The following is a 20,956-nucleotide window of genomic DNA, read 5'->3' on the forward strand; positions in this document are numbered from 1 at the left end:
ATCCTGTTCAAAGAAGAATTTGTCAAAGCATGGAAAGTGTTGCTTGATTTCCACCAGGGCACAGGATGCAAATAGCCATGAGTCTCTCTATACAGCATGCTATGCTGGAGATTCCGTACAGCTCTCTGAAACAGCATTCCCTTCTGCTTGTGTCCAACATTCACACAGCAGTGAGGACAGAGCACTGGAAAGGTGTCTTCTCCCTGGCGGTTAGAAATTTTGAAGGGCTATCAACTGTCTTTCAATATGTACATTTATGTTGACTGTATCAGTTAAACCAAGCCATTAATTCTACCTCATCTAATCTAGGTGCAGCTCTTACTGCTGTCAGTCTGTAAGGATTTTTTAAAAATAGACATGGCTGTTGTAAATGCACTTTGTAATGATGGATCAGGGATGCTGGCATATGTAGCCACTCTCTTAAACAAGACAGGTCTTGTGGAATGCTGCTTGTCCATTTTGGCATGCCTAGTTATGCAGTAATATTACTATACATGCCTGCTATCTTTTAGAGGCTGCTCTGATGTATATTTTTAATTAAGCATTTGAAAAGGCAAAAATCAACTGGCATTTGAAGACTCCTAGTGAACATGTGACTGCAGTGAATCAACCGTATTCACCACTATCAAAACACTCCAGGGAGCAGCACAGTTCTGAAAAAACAACCACTTTAATTAGACAACTGCAAGCACCTCAAACAATTGGTTATTGTTACAACACGGGGTATCGTCTCACAATCTAATTATTGCAAAGGCAAGTGAATAAATTTAAAATGGACAATGTTGAGAAAAAGTGGCACCATAATTAATGTGTAAAACCAGAAATAAATTTACATTCATTCCACTGACTTCTAAAAGAGGCTAAAATACACCTCCATATTTTACATTCTAAAATCTGTATTGCCTATGAGTTCTCTTTTGGAATCTACTTAGCTTTATGATGATTATTATTATTCAGAAAACACTTATAATTTTGTGTGCAACTTAGAAAGGAAGATTAGTTCCTCAATATGTCAATTTATGGGGGAAGGGAGAAATAAGCTAGTGCAATTTGTTTTAGAAACATGTAAAGCTATGTATGGAAGGTGCATGATCTTTTGTTGTAATGTAAAATTTGCATTAGTTCTGCTTTTCCTTCCTTAAACTGAGCACCTTTTTAATCCCAGGTTAATAATGCTGCTCAAAGAATGCTTCCCAGGCTGTTTTCCCATTCCTAAGACAAATGCATCAACCACAAAAAAGCAGTGTCCCATGGTACCAAGCCCTCAGCTCAGAGATCTAAAGTAAATAACACTTCTCCTTAAAAGCACTTAGAAACAGGCAAAAGGGTTCAGGGGACACTGAAATGATAAAATATATGTTCTCTTTAGGATGACGTCTTAGCCTCCCTTTAAAGTGCCTTCTTTACAGAATTAAATCAGAGCCACATTCTTTCAAATCCAAGATGGGCACTGTTACAGAAAGGAAAGTATTTGCAACTTCTCAAGTAGGTTGAGATCAACTACATGCAATTTGTACACTACAAGTCTCTCTCAATTTAGTAGCTTGACTCTGAAATGTGTGTCCCCATCCCATTTTTAATGGAAATAAACATTTACAGGGTGCATTTACATACACTATTTTACAAGAACAATGTCCCATTGCCAGAAGAAAGATTTGTACATGTTCTCAATTCTGGCTTGATAATGTTTCACACTTGTAAATTATATAATACTCCGCTAAAATATTTTTCATAAATAGTTACAAAACCTGCCAAAACACACAGGGGGAGAATAAAGGATGTTTGTTCAAAAAGTTGATGTCTGAATGCTACACAACACAAGAAACAATGCTTAAAGACATTAGTGTTTTCTGCAGAGAGAGTAAGTAAAACTACAAGCTGAAGACAAAAATACTACCCCTCCCAAGAACACAGTGCACAAAAAGCAAAATGTCAAACAGTACCTCAAAGCAAAATAAAGGTCTGGGGTTGAAGCCAGCTCATTTGTGATCCTGTTAAGAGAATTTATGACAGTCACCATTTAGGCCTGATGTATGGGAATGTGGGTGCTGGCCCAGAGTTATATTTGAAGATTCTGCTAAGAATTCAGCCAGGGGTGCCGAAGGCATTCACCAGCCGAGGCTCGTTTTTCTGGAACCATTTCTAGCATAGGGATCAGGAAATCTGTGAACTCGGCAGCATCCTCTTGAGGCCAACCGTACTTCTCCACAAGCACATCAAAGAGGCTCCAAGGCTTCAGTTTGGTAATGTGTCGAAGTTCTCCTGCATTTATTTAAAACAGAAAAGAAGTAGTGCTATCATTATCAGGTACTATCATCGGTTGGCTTTGTCTTGGTTTGCAGGGAGTATATGCATGAAGATCTAGCCTGCCCATGAAAAACATTTTCATTGTTTAATTCAGCAGACTCAAGATACTTTAATACGTATATTCACTCATCAAAATCTACAAATCATTGTAGACGAGCTTGACAATGAAAGCCGGACTTCAAAAGCATTTTCTGCAGAACAGGGTTAATCTTTATGAATATTACACTGAAAAATCAGAATCCACGAACTAAAATGAACAGCACCTATCTAAGAGAGTCTTACAATATGTAATCACAGAATGAACTCAGCACCATTTGGTACAAGGGCAGCAGTAAATATTGATGAGTACAACCAAAGTAAAGAGTTCACCACTAAAAACAATAACTCCTTCAACTAAAATCGCTTCTCCACCACACACACACACTTAAGCATAGTTGTACAAGTCTGTATCTGACTATGAAGAGAGCAGGGGCAACTCTAGACCAACTAGTTAGTGGAAACAAAGGGCTGGCAAAGAACACTATTAGGGAAGTGAGGATTTTACTATACATTAATTACTTCTCGGGGTAAGGTAATTAATGTTGTTGGTTTATTTACTTTATTAACGAAACCTGCTTGACATTTTCAGACAATGGGCCAGATTCCTCTTAGAAAATACTTTTTTGGATGAGGCCAGGCCTTCCAGTCTGCTTTCCAGGTTAGTTTTCTCTTCCTGCCCAGCTTGAGGAGCTTGGGGAACTATACTCCTCACTTAATTTGGGGGCGGGGGGAGGAGACACTTTTGAGGGAGAGATACATTTGGTGAGGCAAGTTCAGTGAAATGAGGAGGAATCCGAGTCAAAACCAATAAATTTAGTAATAAACAGTTTTTGAGGAGCCAATAATTAATGAAGAATCAAACGCATTGGTCAGGAAGAAATTGAACAATTAGGTGCCAAACTGCCAATATGGGCAGGCGCGAAGCACGCGCAGTGGGCAGTTGGTCGGCGCCGCGAGAAGCTAATTCTACCCAGTGTTCCGAGCAGGTGCAGAACCCCTTTATAGATGGTACCGGATCACGACCCAGATCTTCTTATTCTCCAAGAGGACTGAACTGCCAATGGAGAAGAATGAGAAGGCTGATAGCTGAGAAAGAAGAAGAAAGGTGGCCCTTCTTATGGTACTTATGCCTGAAATGGCCAAGGGAGCGACTGCTTGTTTGTGGGTCTTCTGTTCCTTGTGTTTCTTGTTATGGGGTGAGCCATTTTGTCGGGGATAAGATGCCACAGCTCCCTTTACCTCTTTGGAAGCCAAGGTCTTGGCCCATGAAAGGAACTTAGGATATGCTGTTCCTCCCATTAATGCTGAATGAGTTGATGGGATATACCACAAAGGAATCCCTCATCCCCAACCTTTTCAACATTCTCCTTGGAAACTACAAATGAGTATACTTCTGACTGTTTATACTGGGTAGGCTCCTCCATAGTCTGCCCCGAGGGATCTACAGACAGGACAAAAACCAGTGGAACTGGCCATCTGCTGCTGCGAACAACTCTGTCCACCTGCTCGGTCAAGAGGAAAGGGCTAGATGGGAACAATGTTCAGGACTCAACCAGAACCCTCCTCCTCTCTGCTACTGAGCCTGATTCCTCATGAATATTAGGACGCTACACAGAGAGGATATGGTAGATAACCAATTAGCAAAGTCCTTTCCTCTTCAGTGCTATCAGGAACATGTGAAGGGGTTTTTGGAACAACCTTTTTGGAGCAAAGCACTTCTCTCTCCCCCCAATTGGAGTGGCTACTCAAGGAGGAAGCCTGATGTTTCAAACAACACTCCTCCCCCACGTATCCTGAGAGGAAACAAGTGAGCCCACCGGCGGGGGGGGGGCAATGACAAAGAGGCAAGCCCCTCTTCCCCCAACTAGCCATCATGGCTTTTGCCACACCAATCCATTCACCCTTTAATATGAAAGAGAGGGGGAGCAACGGAACACTGGCTAGATCTCTGTCATGCCCTCAGCTTCCTCCAGAGCAGCCAGAGATAAATAGGTTGTTCACCTGCACCTTATGATCTGTAAGTGATTTATAGACATTCATAAGCCTGGGTTGTGCACCTGCGCAGAACCTTGCAGGTGGGATATCCAAGCTTCTCGCGGCACTCATGCACCACCCCTCACACTTGGTGGAAACATTACGGCAGTTGGCACGTCCTTCCCTGGACAACTGCCTCCATATGACGATCATCCCACAGAGTCTTCCAGAGAGCACAGGTAAGTCTTTATCTATTCTTTTATTGCTGCAGGGAAGATGGGAGGGTCTACAGATTACTTACAGATCATGTTACAGGTGAGCAACCTGTTTATCAGTAGCGTGATCCATAGGACATTCATAAGCCTGGGTATTTAGTGAGCTTTCCAAGGAGGAAAGAGCAGTAAGCTTTTTTGCTACTGCAAAATTCTCTTCAAGACTCCCCTTTCAAAATTAGCCTCCGCAGCTGAATGAAGGTCAATTGCATAGTGTTTCCTCTCCTGATGTATCCTTCAAGAGAGGCATAAGGGTTCTCTCTGCCTCCCAATCCTTTCAAATACATCTTGAAATGCCTTCATTTTGTGTTCCTTCCTCCCTCCCCCCAGCCACGGTTGCCCATGACAACACTTGAGTTGTATGCTAACAAGCCAACCAAGAAGCAAGGAGATCACAAGCCAATCGGAAGCCAGTGCCAGAAAATCAACCGGCAAGGGAAAAACAGGCCTCCAAAATGGTGCTCAAAACGTTTCAATCAAAATGGGGTTGGTTTGTTTCAAGCTTGAAACAGGTCCTTTTAAAGAGGGTATTTTGTTTCACTTGAGGCAGCCCATTTCAACTTGAAACATTTTGTACATCCCTAATATGGAAGTTTGCGTCTTTGAGGTCCCACATTTTGCAAGCCATTCCTCCTTGCAAAGGAATGGTAGGACACCTTGCAGCATTATCATACAAAACTTCCTTGAATGGACATATTTGTTCAACCACTTCAAATCCATTATGGGCTGGATGCTTCCAACCCTCTTTGGGATTTGAAAGTAACAAGAGTATAACCCTTCTCTCTGACAAATCCACTGTACTGGGGCAATTGCACCCTTTCCCAACAAAACCTTCACTACTATATTTTATACCTGCATAAACAGGTAGAGTTTTGAACTCTATCGCATAGCCGGTATTGACAATGCACAGCACCCCATGCATCTGATTTTATGTTTTGCCATGCAGGTGCATAGCTCGTTATTCTTATAGCGGTGGAAGTTTCCATAGAATCCTGGAATTCCAGGATTCCAGAATTTGGCAGTTTCCATTGGAACTGCCAAAACATCAAAGATGCTGCTAGCTTGGCTCCTGTTGCTTACTACTGGAGCCTTGTTGTTTTATGCCTTTGATGGCATAGCTTTTTTGCTGATATTGACGAGAGGGTCTGTTGTAATCCCTCCTTTCTGGTGGCTTAAAAGACTGACACTGGTGGTTAAAGGCCTAATTCCAGGAAGATGAATAAGATTGTGTACTAGAAGATGTAAATGTTTTTGCAGTATATTCTGATTTAACTTTTCCATTGTGTTGTCAATCTCTTCACTAAACAAGCCCTTTCCAACAAAGGTAAGGCTCTCAATTTTCTCCTTCATATCAAACTGCAGGTTCGTAGAACACAGCCACACGTCTTCTCAACAAAACAACAGTTGCCAGTGACCTTGACTCTTTCTCTGTGCTTTGCTGTGCTAAGATGTTGGTGCGTAATATTTGTGGACTTAGCAAAGGTATCGTTTAATTTTTGACAAAATTCCTCTGGTAGGCTTTTTATGTCCTGTTGCAATTTTTCCCAGATTGAGTGATGGAATTTGGCCATGCAGGGCATATAATTTGCAATCTTAGTGGATAGACATGCAGTAGAGTACACTCTCCTACCCATATTATCAATTTTGCAGCCCTCCCTGTCTACTAGTGCAGAGTGGTGATAGCCAGCCTTGCTTGAATTTCCAGTTTACCACTAAAACCTTTGGCCTGGGATGTTTCAATACCTCCATCTTAAGTGGATTAGGTGTCAGTTTATTATCCCTCCTCCAGCCCATCACTGCCTCCAGGCAGTCATTTAGGGAGGTTATGCCTTCACCTGATGATCCTCACATGGAGAAATAGATTTGGGTGTCGTCAGCATACTGATAACACCCTGCACCAAATATCCTGATGATCTCTCCCAGCAGTTTCATGTAGATGTTAAAAAGCATTTGAGACTATATGGAGCCCTGAGGGACACCATATAGAAGTTCAGATTTTGAAGAGCAACAGTCTCCAACAGACAACATCTGGAATCTACATGGAAGGTAGGAGCAGAACCAATGCAAAGCATTGTTTCCCACCCGCAACCCCCTCAACACTCCAGAAGGATATTATGGTTGATAGTACTGAAAGCCACTGAGAGATCCAAAAGGACCAACAGAGTCATACTCCCTTGTCAGTTCCTAATCGGAGATCATCCATTAGGCTGACCAATTCAGTCTCCACCCCATAGCCCACCCTAAAGCCAGTTTGAAATGAGTCTAGATAATCAGTTCCCTCCAATACTGTCTGGAGCTGGGAAGCCACCACCATCTCCATTACTTTGCCCAGCCATGGAAGGTTGGAGACAGGCCTATAGTTGCATAAATCTGAGGCATCCAATTAAGGCTTCTTCAGAAGAGGTCTAACGATTGCCTCCTTAAGACACAGAGGCATCCTGCCCTCCCTTAGAAAAGAACTTATAATATCTACCAAGACCTCCACAACAACACCCCCTGCTAAACAGTATAAGCAATGTCGGTCAAAGCTCAAAAAAATAAGTGGAAGACCACACTATTCCAAGCAGCTTGTCCACATTCTCAGGAGACACAAACTGAAACTGATCCAACCTAACCACACAAAACATTACTGCATAAGACACTGCAATAATCGTGGTGTCTAAGTCAGCACAAATACAGAGATATTTTAAGCACAAAAAAATCATTAAAAATTAATTGATGGTTCCAAATTATGATTCAAAGGAGGAGGGGCATGTACTAACCCTCTCACAACCCTGAACAACTACACTGGAGTTGGGCCACATCAAATAATTACAAAACCTACAATGAAGAAGTGAACTAAAGTGTGGTTATCCTCTATGTGGGTCAATCTCGTATGCCCACGGGAGGGCAAAGGACTGGGATTTGATTTGGCTCGGTACCAGTCCGAACCTCATCTCAACCACGAGGTTACCCCCCAAAAGGGGATGCATGTCAGCCCACCTCAACCAAGGCCTTGAGGCACTGAGCGGCATTCGCTGGCATGCATCTGAGTGAGAGCAGATCTAGCCCGAGAGTCATGCAATCACCAAGCCTTCCTCCATATTCCTACTCACCATAACGGCCCTCTAGCCCAACACCAATGCAATTAACCTACCCTGACCTGCACTCAACTGCAAAGTGTCCAAATAAACCCAGTGACAACCTTAATAAAGTCAGTGAGAAGTAGGCGAAAAAAGGCCTCAACCATAGCCAGTCAGCTGAGATCCAAAAAATTCCTACTTGGCCCCAAAATGCGATCAGAATATCCCACACTGAGTTAAGGGATGAGCGGGAGGGTGCCTACCTGCAGAGCAACTAAGGGAGAACATAACGGGGCCAGCTGCTTATGCAGGCGCTCCTATAATTTGATTGGTCCGCCCAAACACGTGATGGGGGACAAAAATGGTGGCCTGCATGCCCGTTTCTCTGGCCGGGCCTGCAACTCCTCTCCTCACTCACCCGGTATCCAATAATGCGGCGCAGGGAGCAGCTTTACCTTAGCATAAATCTTCGAATGAGCTCTATGTTGTAATCTATCGGATTCAAGTCAAGTCTTTTAGGGTTGCACGTTTTGTATTTTTTCTGTTTCGATTTGTACCAAATCCTAATCAACCTCATTTTGTATTTTGTCTGAAATTAAGCCTTCCGAATCACCCCAGTTTTGTTTTGTATCTGAATTAACCCGAATCCAAATTAATTTGGATTAAAAATGAGTCACATAGTCAAAAGAGTGGGTGGGGGTTATAGTGCCCAATGAGTGGAAGCTACCACAAAAATTTCAAAGGAATTGGGCAAACTTCTGATTTTTGGTGAATTTTTGAAGTTTGCGCGTCTTTCAGATTTTCCCCATAGGGTATGATGGAGGTTTCAGGGAAAGTATAGCTTCACACGGCGGTAGTGGTGGCGGCCCAGAGTGGAGTGTGGTTGGTGGTAGTGCCCAGTTGGTACAAGGAAGCTACCACATTTTTTTCAGAGGAATTTGGCAAAGGGCTGATTTTTAAAGAATTAATGAAGTTAAGCATCTTTCAGATTTTCCTCGTAGGGTATAATGGAGGTTTCTGCAGTCTCATAACTCCACTTGAGGGGCACTGGGGTGGCCCAGAGCAAGTGGTGGTGTAGTACACATAGGGTGCCAACCACCCACATGGGTTGCCAACCCATTAAGTACAACAGGGTTTTGTTGTTCTAGAGGTGTTCTGAGAGTAGATTCTCTAGTAGCATATGAGAGCGGATTCATGGTTTTTCATTAAAAATCTCATTTGCTACCAGAGAATCTAAACTCAACACCTCAGAAACAACAAAGCCCAGTACCCCAATGGGTTAGCAATCCAGGGGGGTGGTTGGCACCCTCTGTGCACTACACCACCACTCGCTTCAGGCCATCCCAGTGCCCCCCAGGTGGAGTTATGGGGCTGTTGAAACCTCCATTATTCCCTATGGGGAAAAATCTTGATGCATAAACCTCAAAAATTCCTAAGAAATCAGCCATTTGCCCTATTTGGAATCTGGGTGCACCACCCTTGGGGCACTGCCACCCAACCTACTGTTTTGCCCCTGAAGCCCCACATAAACAAGCTGAAAGAGTGAAGAGAATGATGAACGACGACGACACTTAATTTTTTTGCACAGTTATTTGAGAATTTTGCAGTAGCTGGGAGCCTCTCCCTGTGGCACTAGCACAGAAGCACAACCCATTTGTGGATTCAAGCAATCTTTCAATAAAAAAACTTCCTCCCCGTGGAACAGTGACCACAGGTCATTTGAGATAGCAAGATAGACCAATGAACTGCCTTGTTACTATGGAACAGCTTCAAATGTTCATTTAACTGAAGTGGAGTGAGCCTAGCCCAAACAAATCAGCCTACTGTTCAGAATTGTTGAGATTTATCATCACTGCATTTAAGAAAGTGTAAAACCATGGGTCATGGTTACAAGAAAGAAAGAAGCAATTAAGATTCCTGAGGATGTCAATAGACTGACAGGGGTATTCCCCACCCCCCTCCTTTTGTCTCCTGTAGTTCCATGTGGATGACCTGTCCCTGCAATGGCAAAAGTTGTGAACCACTGGCTTAGACATCATGTCCCACCAAATTACACTGTGACCTAAATTACATTAGACTGCTCAACTTGGGCAACAAAACTTAGACACCACTATAATTCATAACAATCAGAAGAAAAACAAAATAGCTCTTCAAAAGACCCCTGAACAAGTCAAGAGATTCTTTCTAAACCTTTGGAAAGAAAAACCTCTGTAATTTCAGAACTTTCCTCACCAGCTTCTCAAAAAGCTTTTCCACACAATTTATACCATGGCTTTTAGCAAGAGCTTTGGGATTGCATTGAGCTCCCAAAGATATTTGGGTATTTCTGTCTCAAAATGCGGTCTTCCAAATCCCTTTGCAAGGTCAGTCTGCATTTCAATCACACTGAATACAACACATATTTAATTAAACCATTCATGCTCAACAGATTTTTGCATATCTTATCTTCTGCTAATCACTCAGTGCCTCAGCTGGAGTGGAGAGAGTCAGCGTGTGATCAGCAATGTGCATCGGTCCCAAGACCATGATGACCATAGTCATCATGGAAGATATGAATTCCTGAGCCGGACAAATTGGTCCTGAAGTGAGAATTGAAGTCCCCCACCACAAGCCTGGGAGACTCCAACGCCAAGCCCGAGACCCAAGTCCATCAGCTCAGGGACTCTGTTGGGCAGTGAGGTGATCAGTACACCAACAGAAGTCCCAGTCTATTCCTGATCCCCAAACTTAAGTATATACATTCAATATGGTCAGACACTTCGACAGGCATATTGGTAAGGGGGATGTTATTCTTGTAGACCACAGCAACTATGCCTCCCCACCCATGTCCCCATACCTGCTGCTCAACAGAATACCCTGGAGGGAGAAGCTGGGACCAGACTGGGCCACCAGCCTCCCTCAGCCAAGTCTCTCTGATACATACTAGGTTGGCCCCTTCATCCATAATCAGGTCATGGATGATTTTTTACTCATTCTTAACTGCTCTGGCATTACAGAGGAGCAAGGTGAGGTTCTGTGGGTAATTCGCACTGCTCCCCAAGTTCAAAGAGCTGGCAGGACAGTTGGAAGGAGAAACAACTATTAAACTTCCCATTTCCCTTCCTCTGTAACAGCCTGCTGACTTGCCAGTGTTACTTCTTCTATTCCCCACCACCAACGGAATAGCAGTCCAAATCCGTCAACAAAAACCAGCCCATTTAGGAATAAGAGTAGTCAGCAACCAGTCCAGTAGGTCAAAAACATCTCACCAAACTCTCTCTCTCTATCTGTAGAACCAAGTCCAACCAAGGAGCCCTAGCAATGAAGTGAACATTTCGGTGGAGAGGAACTAAAGAAAGGGCACTCCAACTGCCAAAATAAATGGTTGTGCCAAGTGCAAGGGGTGGTGTGTGAGTGCCGCAAGAAGCTTGGATATTCCACCTGCAAGGTCCTACACAGGTGCAGAACCCAGGCTTATGAAAGCCCTATGGATCACACTACAGAACAGGTATGAAGATGACCCTGGCTGGCCATGTCCTCTACCCTTCTCTGTAGCGATTGGAGGATAAGAGAACGAAAGTGTGGCTTCAGGAGCGGCTGGTACAACCTTAGATATTCAACCCAGTACAAATAGAACTGGACTGTCCCCCCCACCCAAAGGGAGCCAGTCCAAGTTCAAACCAAACTGACCTCAGTTCAAATGGAACTGGTTTGGTGGTTCAAGGCATATGCTTGCAAAGGGGAATCTGATTAGGATTCCCCTTTACAAGCAAAGTGGGGGACCCTGCCTTTGAAATACTTCTAATGGAGGCTGGGGTGGGGTGGGGAGAGGGCACCTTGCCACCACTAGTGGCTCCTCTAAACCCGTGCCTCTGGGTGTAGAGGATGCAGAAATGTTATGAATGTTGGATGGCTGCAGTGGAGAGCCAATAGGTAATGGGGGTTTGTCTAAGATTCATGCTGTGTTTGAGAGACTGTTTACCTATGTGAATACAAGGCATCTGAAACTGATTTTTCTTTATATTTTAAAAATAATTTTGTTACATTAACATATTATACCAAGGTCTTGTGAAATTTTAACTTGACAATTGGATAGCAAATACCACCATCATGAAGTATCTCCACACTGGTTCTATTCCATCCTCCTCTATTCCATTTTGCAGAAAGAGGAAGATTGGTGGGGTCTGATTTTGGTTTTTATTTGTTATTGTCAGCTGCCTTTTAGACTTTTTAAAAAGCCGAATAGCAGTATATAATAAATTTAAATAAACTTTAACTGAAGAAGAAACTGAAGAAATTAAATGAAATTTAACATTGTTCATTAAGTATTGGAAGCAAATAAAGCTCCTTGAAAAGACAGAGCATCATCTCATTTTTGCACACATATCAAAATGCTCTCTTCTTTAACATTAGGTTATGGAAGTGCAGTATTCCGACCAGTTCAAACTGCCAGCTAGTGAACGACAATGCATATTATAAACTCAATTATAATCCCTTTGTATGTATTCTTGGCTATACTGTCAGCATGTTGCAATTACTACATAATACATCCCATTAGAAAGAATTTCAAGAAATTCAGAGTGCTGATGAGAAGTATGCCACAAGGTGGCAATATAAAACCAGGAATCTCTCTTCAACTTGTTTTGTTTTGTTAGAAATGTGGATGCTTTCCCCACCCCTTCATTCTTGTACTTTTTCCTAATGGCACCATTGGGGAATCCATTTTAAGAAAATAAAGATCCAATTTTGCCTACGTACCCAAGAATATGTTTGGTCATGAGTAAGCTGCTGTTGCACTCTCTCTTTCTAACAACTAATCGAAAAGTTCCACTGAAATACCCAAATTTAATGGTTTCAGCAGAGCTCAATGAAAGTATATCCAGGACTGGAGATTTGTTTTTAGAGATGCTGGTCTCTGACCGTGTACTACTTCATGATCTCAACTACTACCACCTACTAGGGATGTGCACGGACTGGTTAGGAGGTCCTTTTCCAGACTGGTCTGGTGGCGGGGGGTGGGTTACCTTTAAGCAGGAGGGAGAGTGCTCTTCCCCTCCTCTCTGCCACATTTCCCTCGCTAGCGCTCTGTCCAAAATCCCATATGCGCACCGGCCACTGACCGGGGCTGCCCCATGCAAGCGATTTTGGCTACAGCGCCAGAGAGGGGAACGCAGCGGGTGGGTGTAAGATAACTCTTCCTCCTGCTTAAAGGTAACCCCTTCTGCCACTGAACCAGCCATCAGCCAGTTCGGGCACGTCCCTACCACCTACACTCTCATCACCGTCTCATGCTCCTACCCTGCCACGCTCCGAGTTAATTGTGGCATGCAGGATGAGGGCGGGAAGGAGGGAGTGAGGGAGGGCAGGAAGAAGGTAAGAATCTTCAGAAGAGAAAATTCTGAAGCATAGTGGCTAAGAGACTGAGCTACAAACCAGGAAGTCCCCAGTGCGAATCTTGCCTCTGCCTTGAACTCTTAGCCTGCCATCTAAAATTTTGGCATAATACAACATACCTTACAGGATGGTTGTAAGGATTACTAGATGACAATGTACGTGATTTGTTTTGACCACTCCAAAAGTGTTAAATAAATGCTAAGTTATCACTACTACACTACTCACTGCAAATATAGGTCACCTCACATGCATCTTTTGATTGAGGCTATTAAGCAGACGTGACACCATGTATGTCAACAGAAAGTGCTTCTGCATCTTGCCCACAGAGCTCCTTTGCCACCAAGCCTTCCCACTTCCATTCACAGGTGGGACAGTGCCTGCTCACATTGCCCTTTGCTTGCATAGAGCCTAAAGCTCTTGCAAAATGAGAAAAAGTAGAAGAGTAGTGTCACTCTTGATGAAGGCCACCATATCAGCCTATCATAGAGCACAGCACAGCAATACAATAACCCATTTCTTTATTTTATAGTAAATATTTTGTAACCTCACAGTTCTAAAGAGATGTTCCAAAGGAAATGAGAATTTATCACTTTTCCATAATTCATTACAGTGATCTTGCCAATAATTACCACTAGATGTAGGACGTACGCAACCAAGGAAGTACTCAACCAGAGCCAGTGCCTCTGAGCTATCTCAGTGTTGTAGGGGATTTTGACTCAAGGCTCCCTTGGGCTCTGACAGCTTGCTCCGAATGCAAAGAGAAAGGGCAGCATGTGCATTCACACACACACACACACACACACACACACACACACACACACACACAAACACACACACTCATCTTCCTGTTTATTATTAGGACAGCCAATTGACTTTCATCCTTTACATCCCCTATACACCAATTTCCACACTGGTTTCTGACATTATGGTTTAAAAAAAAACAAAAAAAACACACACACATAAAGAAAGGGAACAGGAATTCAGTTTGAACCACCAGCAGAGAGGCTATGGCTGCCGCTGGATCAATTATCTTATTCATGGGTCACCCAAAAGGCAGGTGAGAGGGGTCCTACTCCTAATTACATCCACTGAGTTAATATATGGAGCTTCTTACAGACTGTCATTCTTATGTTCCATTTATGGGTGGGTCTTTTAGTATATGAATTACTGATTAAAACTGTACGATCCCTAGGAGACCTCACTAATAATGCCATGTGCACTCTCCCTTATCTGTCAAACCTTCCTAGTCACTGTTGTAGTACTTCAGTTTCAGCAAGCCACTTTAAGTCTTCAGTTCAATTTCGTATTCCTATTCCATTACAGTTGCCAAAGAGCTGAGAAAGACCAGAATAGAGTGAAGTTCGTGGAGAACCTTGTAATTCTTAAAAAGAGTTATATTTACATTTGAATATTTACACACTATGAATACTACAGCTCCACTCTACACACCCCTGTGTGCACCTGGCAAACTGACAACATGAACAACATGTTGTGATTCAAGGAGAAACCTGGACGCTGTTGCCTCTTTCAACCCACCGATCAGCACTATCAGAGATGTTTGTGCTGACCATCTGTTAGCGTGACAACATGGATCCAACCTTCAAGGATCATCATGAGCACAGTCCGGAATGCCAGATGCACATTTGTACACCACACAACCACCTTTTCTGTAGGCAGATTGCAGAAAGCAAAGCAATTTGTACAGAGATCACTCCTTAACATTTCTCAGCCAGTCACCAACACAAATTACAGCTTGGATTGCTGAGCCAATTTTAGTACCATCTGCACACTAAATACACCAACAAAATATACATTGCGGAAAACCAGCCTCAAAGTTTCCCCTTATATTTATTGATTTAGAGTTTTTACAACCTGCTTTTCAATGGGGGTGAATATCAATGGGCAGTGTTCCCTCTAACAGGGATTATCAGATGATGTTCACGACAACTCCCAGCATCTCCAGCTGCAATGGCCTTTGGCTGGGGATCCTGGGAGCTGTAGTCAACAGCATCTGGGAATCCTTGTTAGAAAGAACACTGGTTCCAGGTCTTTGGAATGGGAGAGATCACTCCAAAATCTCTGTAACATGTGCTAACATCACAGTATTAATATGAATATTGAAACTGCTGAAGAATGCAACCTAATAGCAACTTTTCATAGACCGGTACCTAATAATTTGAATTACTTTTCTATGAGAGCACATATCTGTGCTCTTGTTTTAGGTGGCTTTGTGATGGTTGGCAGCAGCACCAGAGCTGTCAATAACCTTTTGAAGCCCAAGGAACCGCCCTCCAGCTAGGATTCCTGAGGGAGGGGCTTTAGAATGGAGCAGAGAGTGGCAGTTAAACGGTCACACTGGAAGCTCTGAGAGTCAGAAAGGGCTTGGATGCGCTCCTGACAGGAACAGTTAGGGCGAGTGCTAGGATCTCTAGTGAGAGTCTCTGGATCGGCGGGTTGGATATTGGGAGGTGGGTAGTAAGTTGTGCACGCCAGTGAACACCGCCAGTTAGCAAGCATGAATCGTACATATGAATGCTGGGTGTGTCTTGTATATACACGGATCTTCAACCAGGGAGGTTGTTTCCAGTAAAAGGGTTAGAAGTCAGGGAACACTTGTTGTATCCAACACAGGTACCTCAGTAACTTATAAGTCTAGCCTGTTAAAGTACGGAGTTTGATACATTGTTATAGAAACCATTACGCATGTAAAACCAGCCCAGCTTTGGCAGAGAGAAACCTTTAAGCTACTGGTGTACAAGTTCACTCAGTATTTTAAAGTTCACTCAGTGTCATGTGAGTTACACTTATCCTCATGTAGCCCTCACCTATACTACTGAGTTGTCAGGACACAAATCTAAGAGTGAAGAGCTTGGTGGAAGCTTGATAAAGGGAGGAAGAGATAAGAACATCATTCTCAGTAAAACTGGTCCACAAAGTTAAAGAGTTATTAACACCTCTCTAGTTTTGGGAAGAGAAACTACTGCCGCGTCCCCCACCCGCCCCCCATTAGCAGTGTCTCGGAGAAGTGAGCAGGGTTCGTTTGTGCACAGAGAAAGCTTCTGTGTGGACATGAAGAAGAGGGGTGATTTTCTGCAATTGCCCCTTCCTGCTGCAGCCACTGTGCCTACTGAAAATTTGTCCCTGAGAGCAATGGGACCCTCAAGGGCAGATTTTTGGGAAGTATAGGTAGCTGAAGAGGGAAGGGAGGAATCACCAAAAACTGCTCCTCCTCTTCATGCATATAAATGTTCCTTGCACACAACTCTTAATTTGGCTGTAGTCCATTATTTATTTATTACATTTCTATCCTACTCCTTTCCTAAGGAATTTAGGGTGGCATACATGGTCTCTACCATTTTATCCTCACATCAACCCTGAATATAAAGTAGGTACTATCTTAAGTGGCGCAGTGGGGAAATGCTTGATTAACAAGCGGAAGGTTGCTGGTTCGAATCCCCACTGGTACTACATCAGGCAGCAGCGATATAGGAAGATGCTAGAAGGCATCATCTCAAACTGTGAAGGAGGAGGCAATGGTAAACCCCTCCTGTATTTTACCAAAAGAAAACCACAGGGCTCTGTAGGCACCGAGAGTCGAAATCAACTTGACGGCACACTTTACCTTTACCTTACTATATCAGGCAGCGCAGCAGTGATATAGGAAAATGCTGAAAGGCATCATCTCATACTGCGCAAGAGGAGGCAATGGTACTGACAGCATACTTTACCTTTAAGCTGGGAGTGTGCGACTAGCCCAAGGCAATCAGTAAATTTCACAGCTGAGTAGGGATTTGAACCCAAGTCTTCCCAGCAGATTATGACCAAGATGACCACTAAATAGTTTCTGCCAATCCACTAAGGCTGTTAGGAATTGAAAAGATGCTACAGATAGAAGATATCTATCTAGATAGAAGACATGAAATACACTGCCTGTTCTAATTTAAAGGAAAATAATCTTAAGATGACGTACAGATGGCATTTAACTACTAAGAAGTTGGCTTTAATTTACAAGAATATGTCAAACAAATGTTGGAAGTGTAAAAAAGAGGAGGGTTCCTATATACATTTATGGCGGACTTGTAATAAGTCTAAAGGCTATCTATCTATATAATTCTCCTGGGTGTTCCTTTTGAACGTGCGTCCCGGCAGCCCAGCTGATTGGCTCGGCTGCGGGGGTGCCTGACTGGCTAAGGCGCACCCAGGAGAACTCAACCAGTGGTGGGCCAGGCTGTGGGTGGCCATGGTGGCCGCAGGCCCGTCCGCGGAGCCGAGGCAGCGGGCCTGGGTGGACGAGGCAGCGGCAGCGGGCCTGGGCGGAGCGGCGGGCCTCGGCTGGCGGCGGGCCCAGGCGGAGCGGCGGGCCTCGGCCAGCGGCGGGCCCGGGCGGAGCGGCGGGCCTCGGCCAGTGGCGGGCCCAGGCGAAGCAGCCCAGCCGCAGATGTGAGGCGGCAACGGCGGGGGCGGCCCAGCCCGGCAGTGCGGTCATGGCGGCAGCGGGCCTGGCCTGGCCGCAGATACAAGGCGGTGACGGCGGGCCAGGCCATCCACTTGGCCTGGCCGGAGACTGGGGCAGGAAGGGGTAGGGGAGAGGTAGCAAGCCCCAAAGAGTGAACAGATGCTCTGTGCAGGGTCGGCTTGTTGGGATTTAATATACCATGAGCTTAAGAAAGTGTTTAAAATGACTTTCCCTAAGAGCCCAGAAACAATACTATTAGGTAATGATAACAGTTCATTGCCTAGGAAATACTGTACCCTCTTTATGTATCTGACAGCAGCAGCAAGATTGACATTTGCATACAAATGGAAAGACATCCATTGCCCGAGTAAAGAGGATTGGATCCTTAATGTTAGAGTTGGCAGAAATGGCCAAGCTAACAGCATTATGAAGAAATAAATCTGAAGCATTTAAAAGGGAGTGGGACTCTCGTCTTATTTACCTAAAACATATTATAAAATGGATTTCTATCAGGCTTTTGAGTGTTAACAAAAATGTTTTTAAAATGCCCTAGAACTGATTTCCGTACGATTTATCGGGGGGAGGACGATTAAATTACAGGAAAGACTTGGGTATTGTAACTGATACTTGTTTTAATGATGAGGTGGAAGTCCTCATGTTTTTGTTTTTGTTTATTTTGTTTGTGCTTTTCTTCTTTCTTCTTTTCTTTTTTTTCTTTTTGTGTGTGCGTGTATGTATCTTATGTTGTGAAAAATTGAATAAAAATATTTTTTTAAAAAATAAAATATAAAAAAAGAAAGAAAAGATGCTACAGAAAGGGAGAGGGAGCTCCCACAAGAGCCCACTCTAACTGTAAAATAGTATTTTTTATTTAATCTCAAATCACTAACAGGCATTAATCAAGTTATGCAAAATTGCTTCTTTATATTAATACTTTCAAATATTTTTAATGTTTATTTTTCAAAAAAAGAAGAAAAAGAAGAATCAGCAAGAAACACAAGCAATACCTGATAATAAAATGATAATAAAATGGCCTGATAATAAAATGGCTCCACATTTTATTACCAAGTTCTACATATGACCCATGCAACTTGATTTCATCTGCCTACCTAAGGCTACCAATACAAAGCAAATGTGGAAGATCTGAACACATCAGGTGCAATTGTAGCCACTTGACCATATATGATAATTCTTCTGAGGGTACCTATTAGTGGTGGGTGGGGAGGCAATGGCTGTTTGGGTCATCCACTTTTCAAACAGTTATAGCATTCTGAGTTTCAGGTTTGTTGCAGATATGGTAGGATATAGTCCATGAGCCAGGCCCATAAATATTGGCCAATGGAGCAGAGGGAAAATAACTTGCCTAGGGAACAAGAGGTTGCTGGTTCAAATACCCACTGGTATGATTCCTAGACTATGGAAAACACCTATATCAGGTAGCAGCAATATAGATGCTGAAAGGCATCATCTCATACTGCGCAGGAGAAGGCAATGGTAAAACCCTCCTGTATTCTACCAATGACAATCACATGGCTCTGTGGTTGCCAGGAGTCAACAACGACAGTGTTGAACACAACATTACTTTTCTTAAACATCTCAGAAGAGCCCTGCTGGATCAGGCCAAGGTTCATCCCGTCCAGCATCCTGCCTCACACAGTGGCCAAACAGATGCACCCAGGAAGCCTGCTAAGTGAGTGGGTGGAGGACAACTGCCCCCTCTCTTGGTGCTCTCTAGCACATGGTGTTCAGGGGCATGCCACCTCTGCTCTTGATGGAGGTATATAGATGGAAAATAGGTGATGGCATTGTTTCACTTACAGCTTTCTCTATGTTATCATCCCCTCGTTAACCCTACTCCCAATCGATTAGGGTAAAATTTCAGTCATTTTAGTCTGGAGGAGAGGGTTAGAGTAAGGTTACCGTCAGGGTCAGGATAGCAATGAACAAATTGTTGCACAAAATTGTTGCACAAAAATGTTTAAAAGCTTTTTAAAAACCAGTGCGAATTTGGCCACTGAAGGACAATAAAAACATAACATGTTGAAAATTGGAAGTATTGTAATGCTATCACCTTTTCCCAACTCTAGGTGTGTAGATTACAGTGAGCATTCATCCCCCTGCAAATGGTACCAACCAGCCCAACTGGCTCATGTACTAACAGCAGCAGATATATGTTGTGTGCAGAGCCAAAGAGTAGCAAGACTTGCTATCACTTTCAGCACTGAAGTATTCAAAATTAAAAGAAGGCAAGATTAAAAGAAGGCAAGAATGATATATGATTTATCTTTTACTTCAGCACTTCCAGAAAAATGTATGCATAAGAACGGCCCCACTGCATCAGGCCCAAGGCCCATCTAATCCAGCATCCTGTTTCACACAGTGGCCCACCAGATGCCACTGGAAGCCAACAAGCAGTCTCTCTTCTATTGATTTCAGATGGAATAAAACAATACTAGCCAATATACGGTAGTCTGCCTGCATTGAGAGCATTCAAATTCAATACACACTAGGGCTGTTCACGTGATCAAAAACTGAGTAGGAGAAGCATCCTAACCAGTTCCAGGAGCTGTGTATACCAATTTTAGATCATGTGTGAGCAAACAATTAGGTAGTAGGAGGGGAGAGTGATTGTGCATGAGAGAGGAGCTGGGTAGGACGGCACCGCCGTACCCAGCTGTTGTATCCAGCACTTTTAACAAGGCAGGAGGAAAAACCATTCTACCCAGCTCCTCTCCCACACATGATCACCTCCACGCCTCCTACCTGTTTGCTCACACACAATCGAAAACTGGGAGAACACCCAGCTCCTGAAAGTGGGTAGGATGTTTGTCCCACCCAGGTATCAATTGTGTGAACATACAATATCTGCAATCTCTGCTCTTTTTAACAACTGATATTTCAATGTACACAGCATCTACTTCAACAAGCTCTTAAAATCAAGACTCTTTGTTACCCATTCATAAGTATACAGTGTCTTCTTTTGGAAAGGGCTATTGCTTAAATTAGGGTTGCAGAAATACCGTTACCTTTTTTGGTGAAAAACTCCTTGGAATATTTCCCCAACATAGCGTATTTTCGAGGGATTTTCCCCAGTAGTTCAATGATCAATGCTATGTGATCTGCATTGGAGAACATTTCCAGCAAAACAGAAACATACAACAGTTTAATCAGTACATTGCATGCACACACTAATGCTGGCCCGGTACAGACAGAAACAGATTACTCTGTAGTGAAAATAGATGAGAGCCTGGAAATCTGTAGAGGAAGGTTGGTTCCTTATAGGGTAATTTAGAAAAGCAATTTGTTTTGCCTAAAATCACAAATTAAAAGATGACTGCAAACAAACAATCTTTAATTGCTTCATGCTGCAAATAGAGCTTGCTTGAACTATCATCTTGGGAAATGCATTTTAGTAGTATAGGCTACAACCAGCACCTTCCAGTCCACTTCTGTCTGCATCACGGTGCCTTTTA

General features: G+C 43.3%; 1 protein-coding gene and 2 long non-coding RNA genes across 12 annotated transcripts in view; 2 read left to right on the forward strand and 1 right to left on the reverse strand.

Annotated features, from left to right (window-relative positions):
* Nucleotides 1–651: 651 nt before the first annotated feature.
* SRPK2 (SRSF protein kinase 2) overlaps nucleotides 652–20,956 on the reverse strand; it is a 202,626-nt gene continuing 182,321 nt past the window's right edge. For 8 of the 9 annotated variants that reach the window (XM_053257416.1, XM_053257419.1, XM_053257415.1 and 5 more), the window contains 2 exons: nucleotides 20,510–20,602; nucleotides 652–2,262 (listed from right to left, as the gene is read on the reverse strand). In XM_053257416.1, the coding sequence (XP_053113391.1) occupies nucleotides 2,078–2,262; nucleotides 20,510–20,602 (278 nt within the window). In that variant the 3' untranslated portion in view covers nucleotides 652–2,077. The remainder of the gene's footprint in view (nucleotides 2,263–20,509; nucleotides 20,603–20,956) is intronic. The other variant, XM_053257414.1, reaches the window with a different exon arrangement.
* On the forward strand, nucleotides 4,484–14,849 carry LOC128327972 (uncharacterized). 2 transcript variants are annotated; one of them, XR_008308928.1, is made up of 4 exons: nucleotides 4,484–4,559; nucleotides 5,955–6,074; nucleotides 10,927–11,141; nucleotides 14,351–14,849. It is a non-coding gene; the product is annotated as an uncharacterized LOC128327972 (long non-coding RNA). The 2 variants fall into 2 exon arrangements; XR_008308927.1 differs by lacking the exon at nucleotides 14,351–14,849 and having other exon boundaries at nucleotides 10,927–11,416.
* The window catches only part of LOC128327970 (uncharacterized), a 44,901-nt gene continuing 39,309 nt past the window's right edge, over nucleotides 15,365–20,956 (forward strand). Inside the window, exon 1 of the long non-coding RNA XR_008308925.1 lies at nucleotides 15,365–15,495. This is a non-coding gene — a long non-coding RNA (uncharacterized LOC128327970). The remainder of the gene's footprint in view (nucleotides 15,496–20,956) is intronic.

Source organism: Hemicordylus capensis, chromosome 5, assembly GCF_027244095.1.
Source record: "Hemicordylus capensis ecotype Gifberg chromosome 5, rHemCap1.1.pri, whole genome shotgun sequence".
Taxonomy (NCBI): Eukaryota; Metazoa; Chordata; class Lepidosauria; order Squamata; family Cordylidae; genus Hemicordylus; species Hemicordylus capensis.